Raw genomic sequence first — 13,933 nt, 5'->3', positions numbered from 1 at the left:
TGCCAGCACACAGCCTCCCACTGTTAAAGGAGCTGGTGAGGGCTGTTCGGGTTTTATTGTCCATCGATGGCGATTGTCACAATCCAGTCCTTGGAAAGAGTTACCTCGCAACCTGCTTCACAATCAAGTGTCAGGACAGAGAAATGACCCTTGACATTTCCCAAGCCCGGATGGACAGACGGTCCTCTCGCAAGCCACCTCCTAAACCAGCCGCACCTTCTAGCTCTGTCCAGGCTGAGACATTGGTGACCAGATACCTCCACTTCAAGTGAGCTAAATGCTACAGCAGGTCTAACAGACAGAATACAGTTTCCGACTTCCAGCCAAGACGTTTGCAATTTAAAATGTCCACAACGGTGTGGCTTTAGAGAAGCAGATTTTCTCTCTTCCACATTTATTCAATTTTTAGCAAGCACTTCAATCCCCCTGGGATGAAGAGAGCTTGATTTGTAGGTACCAATAGTTTGATAGAAAAAAATAAGACCTAGTTTTTGACAGATCAGTAGGGTGACTACAGTTGACAGTAATTTATTAGATATTTCAAAATAACTAGAAGAGAATAATTCAGACATTTCTAGTATAAAACAAAGACAAATATTTAAAGCAATAGATACCCAATTATACTGCTTTGATCTGTACAAATTACATGAATGTATTAAATTATCACATGTGCCCCCAAAATATGTACACCTATTATGTATCAATTTCTTAAAATCTAAAACTTTTTTTTTTTTTTTTGAGACGGAGTTTCGCTCTTGTTACCCAGGCTGGAGTGCAATGGCACGATCTCGGCTCACCGCAACCTCCGCCTCCTGGGTTCAGGCAATTCTCCTGCCTCAGCCTCCTGAAATCTAAAACATTTTTTAAAAAAGTTTGACACTGGTTTGAGCCAGGACTCAGAAAATATAAAGATATGTATAATATTTTAATATATATAAATAAGTAAAAGGAACACAGGAAACTAGAAGAAATACTATATAAGTATTGTGAAGTCATGAATGACCTTTCCTTCCCTCCCCCACCAGCCACCCCTGCTCAACATATACATTCGTTCTTCAAAATTTATCTTGGCACTTTGGGAGGCTATGGAGGGAGGATCACTTGAGGCCAGGAGTTTGGGACCAGTGCAGACAACAAAGTGAGAGCCTTAACTCTACAAAAACCATTTTTAATTAGCTGGGCATGGTGGTGCACCGCTGTAGTCCCAGTTATTCGGGAGGCTGAGGCAGGAGGATTGCTTGAGCCCAGGAGTTTGAGACCAGCCTGGAGATTCCACCTCTACCACAAAACAAAAAAAAAGTCCAGGCATGGTGGCATGTGTCTGTAGTCCCAGCTACTCAGAGGCTGAGGCAGGAGGATTGCTGAATCCAGGAGTTCAAGGCTGCAGGAAGCTATGATCCCACCACTACACTCCAGCCCGACCTATAGACTGGGCTTACAAAAATAAATATTTTCGTAAAGAACACTATATGATAAGGCCAGGCCCAGTGGCTCATGCCTATAATCCCAGCACTTTGGGAGGCTGAGATGGGCAGATCACCTGAGGTCAGGAGTTCAAAACGAGCCTGGCCAACATGGTAAAACCCCGTCTCTACTAAAAATACAAAAATTAGCCGGGCGTGGTGGCATGCGCCTGTAGTTCCAGCTACTTAGGAGACTGAGGCAGGAAAATCCCTTGAACCTGGTAGGTGGAGGTTGCAGAGAGCCGAGATCGTGCCGTTGCACTCCAGCCTGGGCGACAGAGTGAGACTCTGTCTCAAAAAAAAATAAAATAAAATAAAATAAACTATGTAACACTGTGATAAAAAGAAATAAATATAAAAGTCTAAATTATAAAACTGCAGTGGATGCACAAGAGCGATTTGGGTTTTGAAGTGAAAGGTAATCTTTTAATGAAGATGCTGAGAGTTTGTGAAGAGAAGGGAATTTATAATTTGGTTTGTCCTTGAAAGAAAGCGGCAGGGAGCTATTTGTTGCTTTTATTATAGCCTCTGAGCAGAGTTTCATTTCCATGAGAAGAAAAGAGAATTGGCCAAAGGTGCCCTAGTGTAGCTGGGCCTATCAAGCCATCGAGGATGAAATATTAAATCAGGTAGCAGGCTCCAGGCTTTCCACCTTTTTGATCAACAAAACTCTCAGTGGCTTGTTCTTAAACTCCTTGGAGAGACACTGGTGAAAACTTTGGATTATCTTAAAATACTAAAATGAAAGTACAACTCTTAGTCCAAAGGAGAATATCGACACACTTCTGTGTGAGAATTAGTGTCTTTAAATGAGCTTAGAGCCTGCACCAAATGTAAAAGGTAGACTCAGATATTTGACTCGAGCAATGTTTCATTAATGCTCAGCCCCACTGGAATTTTTTATCCTCAACTTCCTTCACTAGCAATTTGTTTTCCTTTAGGCTTTCCATGCAAAAACTATAAATCTGTAAAACAGTCAGTTAGGATAGAGAAATAAAAGAGAAAGACAGCATTTGTTTATTTACTAAAAACCAGAAGTCAGGTGCCCGAAAACAAAAGGCCTTAATCAGTCCTTCATCTAATTCTCTCCTTTGGATTTTGGAAACGTACAAAGGTTATTGATCACAGGTCCGCCCCATGGAGAATTCACAGTTCAATCCCTAAATCCAGGTGAGAAATGCCCTCATTTACCAAGGCAACTGTGAATTAAAGCTGTGGCATTAAAACCACATCCACTAAATTTAGGGGGAGAAAAAAAAGCTCCAACGTGAACTTGTAACACTTAAAAAGTAAGAAACTTGCTTTGAGAAGTGTGGTGTTTTTCCACTGTCCTCATTGGTTCCCTAGGGAAATTCCAGGGGAAGAAACCAGGGATAAAGAGCTTTTTGTATTTCTCTTGGTTTTAACTGCTAAAACAATTTTTGTTCCATTAGGTTTGTAATGTGAGATCTTTCAGAGTGAATTGACACAACAGCCTCTGAGTTTATTAATTCATCACAACTTAGTCTTCACGTGTCTAAAAATGGCTGACTTCTCGCAAGTTCCAAATCTACTTACGCAGTGCCTTGAAAACTGTTAAATGTAAAATTATATTACGAAGTCTATTCAATTAGCATGGTATACAAACACACACACACACACATACACACAAAACACACACACACAAAACACACACACACAAAACACACACACAGCATGCATGGTTTTCAGCTGATTTTTCCCGAGTTCTATTTAGATTTAGTCCAACATCAACCTAATCTGCAAGATATAGGAAGCTAAACACCATTTGAAATTGCCCCTGAGAGGTCAGCTGGCCATTAGCTTCCAGAAAGAATGAATCTCCTAAAAGTCTTGAGGAATGACAAATGCCTGATATTATCTCACTGCTTACCCAAGGTATCTCCCCAGATTGCTTATCAATGCCTTTCCTGTTACCCTTTTCATATTCAAAGAATGGGAAAAGTTTGCAGAAGGCTGGTAGGCCTTCCCTGGCAATAAATACTTTGAAACTCTAAAAAAGCACATCCCTTGGAAAATGGCTGCCAGGCTGGAAGAAGTAAACCCCCAACTGGTTAATCTCAGCTCTGCCACCTTCCTGATTCTAGGCTCAGATTCCTGGAATGGCAGACAAATGAATTACACCATTACGCTGTAAAACGGTGCCGTGTTAGCAGATTAACAAGGACATGTTCAGAGTGTAAACTGTACTCCAAATCAAGAGTTGCCAAAAGTTGAGAGTTGAATTTTGTCATTTTATGGGATCTCTGATTCCCAAAAAATCAGTGATCTGCTTTTTTAAGGCAGCAGATAAAGTCATATTGACAGAATGAATTGGGTAGAGGGAAGGGATGTCAGTTGGTATCCAGAGCAGTCAATTTTTCTATTATAAATATTGGTATCTGGAGCATTTAACTTTTCTATTATAACTGTGACCCACAGAGTAACTAAATTAATTTCATCCAAGGAAATTAAATGATTTTTTTTTTTTTTTTTGAGACGGAGTTTTGCTCTTGTTACCCAGGCTGGAGTGCAATGACACGATCTTGGCTCACTGCAACCTCCACCTCCTGGGTTCAGGCAATTCTCCTGCCTCAGCCTCCTGAGTAGCTGGGATTACAGGCGCGCGCCTCCATGCCCAGCTAATTTTTTGTATTTTTAGTAGAGACGGGGTTTCACCATGTTGACCAGGATGGTCTCGATTTCTTGACCTTGTGATCCACCCGCCTCGGCCTCCCAAAGTGCTGGGATTACAGGCTTGAGCCACCGCGCCCAGGCCAGAAATTAAATGATTCTTAATTAGCTCCTCCACTTCCAAATTCACAAAGTTCTCAAAACAGTTCTGGAAGTACTTGTATTTTGTTGGGAGCACCTGTGGAGCGGGTCGTAATTGATTGCGGCATTTGTTGAGAATGTACCAGTCAGACATAAACCACGTAAGCAATATGGACACATTATCTGCTACCTATCAAAGCCATCAGTTTTCTCAATGGATTGACCATTCAGAGCAGCTGAAACTCCAAGGGAACTTCATTCTGTCAAATATCAGAAATTGAAGGAGGTATATATGATTAAAACATTCTTATCAGTAGCTATCTGTATTATTCCAGAAGGAAACAATTACAAATGAACCTATTTAATAGGCATGAGAGGCCAAAAATAATGCATTGAAAATGAATATTTAAAATGCTAAAGTCCCTTTGCAGGTGACTGCCAGGCCTGCAAGTCTCAAGTATGCAAAGGTTTTAAATATTAAAAAGTAATATTAATGTACGGTACAAAAAATGGGCAGAAGTTCTCAGACTTTAAGAAATATTATGTGGGGATGGTTTATTTAAGACTGTTGTGTATATTAATGAAAATAGCTACAATGTCTCTTCACAATAATCCTACAAGGTGTTACTATGGCTCCCATTTCACAGGCAACAAAACTGAATATTCAGCTTACATAATGTGCCCAAGTTCACACAGCTGTAGAGGTTTAAAGTCATTTGGGCCAAGAGGCAGAGAAGATGATGAATTAGAGGTTGTGGGTGGGGGGGGGAAGCTATCCTGGCCCCAAAAGAGGCAGTTCCCAAGTCATAATACTAGATGCCACTGCTTTCAAGCTTTTAGCCTATAATCAACCCGTATTGAAACCAGATTTATGAGCGCTTCAGAGGAAAGCTTTGTGATTTTCTAAAGCAGACATGTTTGGTATTTTATAAGGTCAAACCCCCTATGGTGTAGTGTTTTTAATAAAATCAGTTCAGCAGAAATTAGAGACACACCAGTCAATTTCTAGGAAGCCTCTAAGCCATTCAAAATAAAAGGAAAAAAATAACACACGACATAACCAAGCACAGATCAATTTTTCAACAGTGGAGTTGTACATATAAAATCAGCTTGGCAATTTTGGTCCCATGTCTCTATAGTTTGGGCAAATTTCCACTTAGAAAGGAAAATTCCTATTGAGGGGAGTTCTGTGACAATATTAAGCAAGGGTTCCTGGTTAGCCCAGCCGTGTGACACCTCAAAGTAGCAGTAAACATCTCTAAGAGGGAAAAACAAATAAACCAGTCATCACCACCATTTCGGACATCACTGAATCAGGTAGACCCTGGACCTTGTCTTCGTTCTTATCTCTGGCTCCTGGCAACTTCTACAGTCTCACAGGGAAGCAAAAGTAAAATCGCTGTAGCTTTTAGTTATATCCAAAGTTGAGATGCCTGCAACGTTTTCATAAGAAGGCCAAGTTATGTGCGGATCTGACTTTATGACGTGGTGAGGACATATGCAAAAACTAAATGAATTTCAAAAAAGAGAGGTTTCTTTTGTTTGTTTGTTTGTTTAGGAAAAGAGGCAGGGCTGACCTATTATGTGGCTAGAAGCTGAGCCCCAGAAAACTCTGAGAAGCCATGGGCACAGTGCCACGGGCACAGTGCCACCTCCCCACAGTACTGGGAGCTGTAACAGCCTCGTGAATGTACAATAGGAAGAACAAAGCCATAAGACCAAGTGGAGAGGCTGTGCGCCCTCCATTAAGTTTCTGATAACACCAGCCCAGACATAGGCCTCTCCTGGAGGAGGGGGTTCACTGATTTCAAAGTGTTTCAAAGCATATGACTTTAAATCCTTCATTGTTATATTTCCTAAACAATTGCAGAGTTCCTAGTTAACCTGTAACTTAGAAGAAATGAGGTGAACCAGCCCTCATCAGAGCAAGCAGCGAAAAGAAATGATGACTACACCCAGCAGAACAGCTGGCCACTTGAAGAATCGCTGAGCTTGCATAATGGTGTACGTGAAATGAGAATGTACAAGGAGCAAGAAGTTCTTTAATCTCCAAACTACAAACTACTGTAATGTGATCAAGAGCCAGAGCGGGGCTGGGCACAGGCTGGGCACAGTGGTTCATACCTTACTCAGGACTTTAGGAAACTGAGGCGGGAGGATCACTTGAGGTCAGGAGTTTGAGACCAGCCTGGCCAACATGGTGAAAACCCTCTCTCTTCTATAAATACAAAAATTAGCCGGGCATGGTGGTGGGCGCCTATAATCCCAGTTGCTCTGGATGGGTTGAACCTGGAGGAGTGGGCTGGAGGTTGTAGTGATATTGACGGTGCCACTGCATTCCAGACCAGGTGACAAAGTAACTCTGTCTCAAAAAAAAAAAAAAAAAAAAAAAAAAAGAACCAGAGTGGAAGTGAGGGTGGAAATTTCACCAACTGACAACTTTGATCAGTTATCTTGACAGGGTTTAAGGGTTGGGTTCAACAATTCTTTGGCTTCCTCAAAAATTGATGTGCATAAAGCTTAACATCTTTTATAAAATGAGGCGTGCATGCAAGAGCTGTTCATCTTAGAGACGACAAACGAATGCTATCATTAAAAGATGTTTATTCTACCCCCTAGCGTTTGGGGCAGGTGGTCTGTTCATTGTTAAGTAATGTAGGTGCTCATTTTTATACTGGTCATTTCAACTCAGATTCTTCCATGATCTTGGCTACTGCACCTGTCTTAAGGGACCCAAATTAATGCTTATCGAAAAATCCTCCAGTAATATACAAAAAAAAAAATAACTAAAAGAAAACCCCATACTCAAATATGCCAGCTATAGGTTAGACAGAGACAGAGTCTCACTCTGCTGCCCAGGCTGGAATACAGTGGTGTGATCTTGGCTCACAACCTCCACCTCCTGGGTTTAAGTGACTCTCCTGCCTCAGCCTCTCTGGTAGCTGCGACTACAGGCACTGGCCACCACACCCAGCTAGTTTTTGTATTTTTAGTAGAGATGGGTTTCTGTTGGCCAGGCTGGTCTCTTAATTCCTGACCTTGTGACCTACCCACTTTGGCCTCCCAAAGTGCTGGGATTACAGGCATGAGCCACCATGCCCGGCCTGTAGGTTAATTTTTAAGCAAAAATTTCAAATATACAAAGGAATTGAGAAAATACTATGGCAAATTATTCTCACATTTAAAATGAGAAAGATCCAGTGGGGGCGGGGAAGTACACAAATATGGCCTAGGTTTTAAGTTCAGGCTGGGATAGAAAGTCTTCCAGGAGGGGGCCGGACGCGGTGGCTCAAGCCTGTAATCCCAGCACTTTGGGAGGCCGAGGCGGGTGGATCACGAGGTCGAGAGATCGAGACCATCCTGGTCAACGTGGTGAAACCCCGTCTCTACTAAAAGTGCAAAAAAATTAGCTGGGCATGGTGGCACGTGCCTGTAATCCCAGCTACTCAGGAGGCTGAGGCGGGAGAATTGCCTGAACCCAGGAGGCGGAGGTTGCGGTGAGCCGAGATCGCGCCATTGCACTCCAGCCTGGGTAACAAGAGCGAAACTCCGTCTCAAAAAAAAAAAAAAAAAAAAAAAAAAAAGTCTTCCAGGAGGAAACATTGTTTCCTAGCTGTGTTAGTTACTGGCTAAAGCCAGTGTTCTATTTGGTTACATAAAGGACCATTTGGGAAGAAACCTAGTAGCAATGTTATTTAAATCAATTAGTGTATCATGTTCACTACAGAAAACCTTTCTAAGGAATGAGTTAAAACCAAAAAAAAAAAAAAAAGGCATCACCTGTTGAAGGGCAAGATTTAAAATTAAGAGTGTTGTACAGTAAGGTTTGGGTAACTTGGGAGCCAAAATATTTAATGTGGTTTAGGACAAAATAAACTGGCCAATTAATCAACAGTAAAAGGAGACAGTGACTAAATTGACTAAGAAAGTTTTGTTTAGTTGGGGCTTTTTCTCTCTCTCTTTTTTGAGTGGAGGTAGACACATTGGAAAAGGTATTCCAGAACACACCTGGATCGATATAACCTTTGCTAAGTCAACTCCAGAAATTGATCAATTATATCTGACCTGGTACACATAAATTTAAGATCTCCTTCTTAGATGAAAGCTAAAACCAGAGTTATCCCATAACCAGAAATATGGGTAAGACACTAAAAGAGGGTCAGTACACATTTAGAAACTCCACGCTGCAAGAAAATTACACAGGCATGTGGAAGAATAAGCAAGATCTTGGTCTTGTTTAAAAAAGAAGGGGCGGGGGGGGAAACCAAGCCACATCCTAGAGTTGAGAACCAGCGAGTGAGCAGCAGCAGATGGCCATCTGCGTAATTAACACGTACTGTCTTACACGTCCCACTTAGTTTTAAATTTATGAAAGACACTATTTAATTTCAGACAAAATATATATATTTCTTTTAAATCTTTACAATAAATCAAGATGTAGAAGCTTACACAGGGCACATTTATTACGTTCTCAATTCCAGCTCCCTTGGATGCAAATAACCCTGGTGACTGTGTACAGAGTCTTCTCTTTGCTTTTCATAATTTTAAAGCAAATAATACATTTGACTGTATTTAAGTCTGTGCAAATAATCCTTCAGAAGAAATATCCAAGATTCTGTTTGCAGAGGTCATTTTGTCTCTCAAAGATGATTAAATGAGTTTGTCTTCAGATAAAGTGCTCCTGTCCAGCAGAACTCAAAGGTCTTCAAACGTTCGAGAAGTTTTAGTTCAGGTAAGACTCCGTCATACGAATTCCAGCTTCCCGTGCCCACTGTACATGCCCCAGTGAACAAGCGAGAGGATCTTATCGTTGCTGAGGTCTGCCTGTCTCATTTTGTCACGGGTCAGACAGCAGTTCTCGTGCCCACTGACCGGCACCATGCACTCCAAGTCCAACTTTGCAACCTGCCCCTTTTTGGAATGGTGTCCGTGAAAGCTGTAGTGCAAACGAGAGAGCATCTGCTGCCGCTGATCCTGCAGTCTCTTGTTTTCACTTCGAAGCATCCTCAAGGCCAACATAATCAGCAACACTAAAATCAGCCCTCCAGCAATGGGCACGGCAATGACAGCCGCCCGGAACCACAACTCTTTGGAAGAAGTCAGCTCCTGCACCTTGGTGATAAGGTTTCTGCTACTATCATGCTGATACCGGTTCCCTTGTCCTAAAGGAATATGAAGAAAATGATCAAACTCCATGTTAACTCCTCCTAGGGATATTCATAATCATCTATTCATTTTAACCAGGAATTCCATTAAAAAGCTTACAATTAAATCAACGATATTTAGACAATAAATATTACAAAACTATCTAAAGAAGCTTACAAACACCATTTACAGACTGTCATTACTGAGATGTAATGGCCTTTTAATGTCTGCAAAATGTCGAAAAAACAGGCAAAACCTATTATGTAGACAGACATCTAATGCTCAGGCAGACATAAAAGCCACTCAATCAAGATGCATCTTTGCATCCAGCCAGGCCTCTCTCTCTGATGTCTCTAATTACATTAACAACAAAATCAATAGCAGACATACAAAGTCGTGGCTGTCACAAGTCTATAGATCAGGCAGCCATTCTGGTTAGAAACGGCTTCTACCTACCTGAGGCCTCACCCTTGGGAGGAGAGAGAACATCGTGCAGCCCTCTGTAATTGCACATGTCTTCATGACAGCATTCCAATGTGGGCATGGCGGTGCCAGAGTGGTTTCGGGCCTGTTTGGCTTGGCAGATGTCTGCTGTGCTTGCAAGAGAGTCCAGGCAGCCATGGGTGAGCGGGGAATTTGTGTTCTGAGGATCCAGAAGTCTAGAGAAGCAGGCGCTGAGCTCAGATTTACACATATAACCAGTGGCCACACAGTGGGCAGCATCACAGTAGCATCGAATTTCACCTGAGAACAATGAGAAACTGCATCAAACTCTGCTCCAGAAACCAGATAAAGCAACTATTTAGGCAACTGCTGAATCCCAGGTTCAAAGGCTTGAACTTTCAGATCATCCAAGCTGACTGCTCCAGTCCATGGAGCTTGGAGAAGCCCTTCCTGCAGCCAGTCCAGTTAAAGGTAATTTTGGCAATGTAATAATTCCAACAGCAGATTTCTGAGGGGTTTAGAGGGTAATTTAAAAAGAAACTTGCTTTTTGAAGGAAATAGTAATGAATATAATTTCTCCTACCATAAGGCAAATCATAGTATTTATTCATTTTAATCCTGCATGACCTTACAACATAAAAATGTTAGGCTTTTTGATTTTGTCAGTATAAATATTTGATCGGAACTACTGAATTGTTTACTATCCCAAAGGACTGCGCCAAGAGTTAAGAGCTTTAGCTAACACCTTATAAAGTTATTAACTAGAAACACAACAATCTAGAAATTGCTCAGGTCAGGAGGTTTTAAAACTATGAAACTAGGCAGCTATTTGCAACCTCTCTAGAAAAGGCAAACTTTTTGCCTATAAAGATCTTTTCATGCAGAGGAGCTTTTAGTCAGTATATTGTAAAACAGGAACTAGGCAGTTTACAATTAGTGGCTTGCTTGCCAAAGTCAATTTCTTTCAGCCCAAATGGAAAGTCATAAAAGGTTGGGGTAGGGGGCGAAGTATAAAACTGCAAGGCTAACTTCTCCTCCTCCTCTTCCTCACAAGTTTTACATGTAATTCAACGTGTGATCTAAAAGGGGAAACACTGAAACTGAAAATCCTCTGCTGGTTGAATGAAAAATCCTTAAGGAAACCTCAAATTTTCTACAGGAAGTGATTAAAAGTTTCCTTTATAAAAACTTATTTTGTGACTTGCAAGGCTCTGTTCACATTTTGTCACAGGGCAAGATTTGAGACTTTTATATCAGTCTCTAGTTGAAATAATCTGGGTCTTAAAAGTTATCACGAATATGATATCCACCCAGTGGACCCCGGTCACTGTCACATGCCCCAGTGAGTAAACTGAATGAATGCACACACCTCTTCCAGTTTCCCACCTGAAGATCTGTATAGTTACTGAAACCTCCACTCTGAAATTAAACACTGGGACATGCTGTTTTACAAACCTCTCCCCACCCTTACCTTTCTTTATCCTCCTCTCTCTGAATGCCTGAGTAAGGTGTCTCATTTAATTATCTGTCCAAATTCCAGACCACGGTATGGTATGCTCAGTTTCCACCAGAGGCTGCTAATGGTTCGGTTCTAAGAAAAACCAGCCCCCTAAACACAGATCTTTGGCAACCCCTAACAGTCTAAGGCTGGGGGTCTTGCTCCTCAATCCGCACTCAATGTCCTGGGGTTGGGCCCAAGGTCTTTCTCTGTTTCAAGTAAGAACCTTTGCTTTGCAGAACCGCTTTTCTGCTCTTTCTCCTTCTCCCTCCAAGCTCACTTTATTTTCCACATAAAGCTCACCAGTCTTCTGGAGTGATGACTACATATCCCTAGTTTGACAAATTCCATATATAGATTTAAAGTATAAATAAAACAGATTAAAAGCCCATTTTGACCCTATTAGCCTCAGACCTTGTACAGAAAAGGAAAACTGAATACAAGTAAAATGCTGCTTAAATGTTTATGAGAGTCTATTTAAAATACTGTATTTTCAATGACCTAAAAACAGTCTAATAAAATTTTGACAGGTAACTGGGAAAGTTCTAACTACTTTTTTTTTTTTTAATTGGAGCCACATTTTAAGCAAGGAGAATGGACTTTTGTACCACTGTATTAAAACTATATTTCTGTCGTTCATAAAGTTTCTTCCTGTGGCATGCAAAAGGCCAGAGAGGGGACTGGTATTTTGAAACTGTGGAACAATGCCCTTCTGTTTCTACCCCCTTCGTTACTGTATGTAGTGATTAAACAAAAATGTCTGCTTTAGTCAAGATGGCTACAGGAGAGACTGCTGGCTTCTTTTAAAGCTTTTGAAGTCCGCAGCCGTCAGAAATCTCTGATCCCCTAATTATATCATTATCAGGCACATAGTTTCGGTATCTGTGACTTCATGTCAGCCTCAGTCCCTCCCTGTTCTGCCCGCCTTTGATAGGGCCAGGAGGCTCCCCTCTGCAAGCTGCAAGGGCTGTTATTTAGGGTTAATTACACCCTTCCTTCCAAAATAAATAAATACTGTAGCACATCATCCTTGCTGGGCTAGCTTATGTTTTAACCTCATGCCTGCTACATGGCAATTAGAGAGAAGCAGGGGGGTGCAAAGGCTAAACAGTGCTTCCTACTAAAAAAAAAAAAAAAAAAAAAAAAAAAAAAAAAGTTATCTGTCCACAGAAAAGTAGGTAGATTTCATAGCAAGGAGATGAGGGGAACCTTGAAATTCAGAGGGAGTTCAGGTTATTTCTTTCTAAAAGGCCAAAGCCTGCAGAAGAAAGGAGAAACGGATCCGTTTTTTGGTTTTGTTTTTTTGTGTGTGTTTTTTGGTCCTGTTTGTAAAATATGAGGTGAGTAGGAAAAGAGACCGCTGACAGAGCCTACTCCTCTCGGCTACTGAAAAGCAACACAACACACACTTCCGCACACCTCGGACACCGAAACTCTCAGGAAGACTCATACACTCTCTCGATCACAAAGACAGGCACACAGGCATACACTTAGAGATGTACTCACTCAGAGACGCACACTCCGAGACTCAGATGCATATGCAGAGACAGAAAGACACTTAGAGAAAGACACAGAAATGCATTCGGAGATCCATTCAGAAAGACACACGCAGGTCACAGAGATACACTGAGAGATACAGACACATTCAGAGACACAGAGACACTCGGAGAAAGACACCGAAAGCATTCAGAGATACGTTCAGAGACACATAAATACACTGAAAGATGGAGGTTCAGAGGCACAACGACGCTCAGAGAGGCAGCTACAAATGCACTCAGAGATCCTGAGACTCAGGGACACACTCACAGAAATCCATCCCGAGACACTCACTCAGACGCGCTGCGGGCCGGGGTCTGCGATCGCTCCCGGCCGCCCGGGCCCCCGGGTTGCGGCAGAGGCGGCGGCGTCGAGCCGGGACTCCGGCCCCGCTCCCCGCAGTCAGCGCCCGGAGGACCCTCTGCCCAGCGCCGGCCCTGAGATCGGGGTCCGTATCCACCCGCCCGGCCACCGCCGCGACTTCTAAGAACAGAGCAACTTGTCACGACCTGCGGCTCCGGCGCGGGAGGGAGCCTCGCCCGCAGCTAACAAAGCCTCCGCAGCCGGCTCCGAAGCCCCGCGGCGGGGACGGGACCCCGGGCCCCGCGCGCCCCCGGCACCCACCTTTGGTGAGCAGCACGGCCATGGCGCACAGCTCCAGCTGCAGCCAGATGAAGATGTAGCTGGAGTGGCGATCCATTGACGCCCCGCACGGCCGCGGCGCCCCCGCCGGCTCCCGGAGCCCCGGCTGGGCGGCAGCCTACGACCCCCGGAGCGCGCAGGGCATGGGCCCTGCCCGGAGCGGCGGGCGCCGTCAGCGGCGGGGCGGGGGGCCGGGCGGCGGCCGGAGCATGGAACGCGGCTGCAGGGCGCGCCCAGGAGCCCAGAAAAGTTTCTCGGTCCCCCCGGGCGGCCGCCGGCTCCCGCGCCCCGCTCGACTCCGGGGACGCACGCGCGCCCCGGGAACCGCCGCGGGCCGGGGTGGGCGCCCGGCCGTCGGTCTCCTCCGCGGAGAGGGCAGGGGCTCCCCAGCGCGCGAGGGCACCCGCCGCAGCTCCCGCCCGCGCCAGCCCGG

The 13,933-nt window shown here is 43.6% G+C and overlaps 1 protein-coding gene across 1 annotated transcript; it reads right to left on the bottom strand.

Moving 5' to 3' along the window:
• Positions 1–8,616: 8,616 nt before the first annotated feature.
• Positions 8,617–13,933, bottom strand: BAMBI (BMP and activin membrane bound inhibitor). The gene is made up of 3 exons (XM_039478957.2): positions 13,483–13,933; positions 9,837–10,124; positions 8,617–9,397 (listed from the first exon to the last, which is right to left on the bottom strand). The coding sequence occupies exons 1-3, from the start codon at positions 13,556–13,558 to the stop codon at positions 8,979–8,981; spliced, it is 783 nt and encodes a 260-aa protein (XP_039334891.1). The 5' UTR covers positions 13,559–13,933; the 3' UTR covers positions 8,617–8,978.

Source organism: Saimiri boliviensis, chromosome 8 (genome assembly GCF_048565385.1).
Source record: "Saimiri boliviensis isolate mSaiBol1 chromosome 8, mSaiBol1.pri, whole genome shotgun sequence".
Taxonomy (NCBI): domain Eukaryota; kingdom Metazoa; phylum Chordata; class Mammalia; order Primates; family Cebidae; genus Saimiri; species Saimiri boliviensis.
The sequence above is the reverse complement of the archived record's forward strand: the minus strand, read 5'-3'. Positions and strand labels throughout refer to the sequence as shown.

What these genes read in the sequence shown, in the direction of transcription:
- BAMBI (XM_039478957.2), bottom strand. Translation starts at nt 13,558, where the DNA reads ATGGATCGCCACTCCAGCTACATCTTCATCTGGCTGCAGCTGGAGCTG. An exon ending in GGCCGTGCTGCTCACCAAAG is followed by an intron (nt 10,125 to 13,482) that starts GTGGGTGCCGGG and finishes CATTGTTCTCAG; the next exon opens with GTGAAATTCGATGCTACTGT. An exon ending in TCCCAAGGGTGAGGCCTCAG is followed by an intron (nt 9,398 to 9,836) that starts GTAGGTAGAAGC and finishes ATATTCCTTTAG; the next exon opens with GACAAGGGAACCGGTATCAG.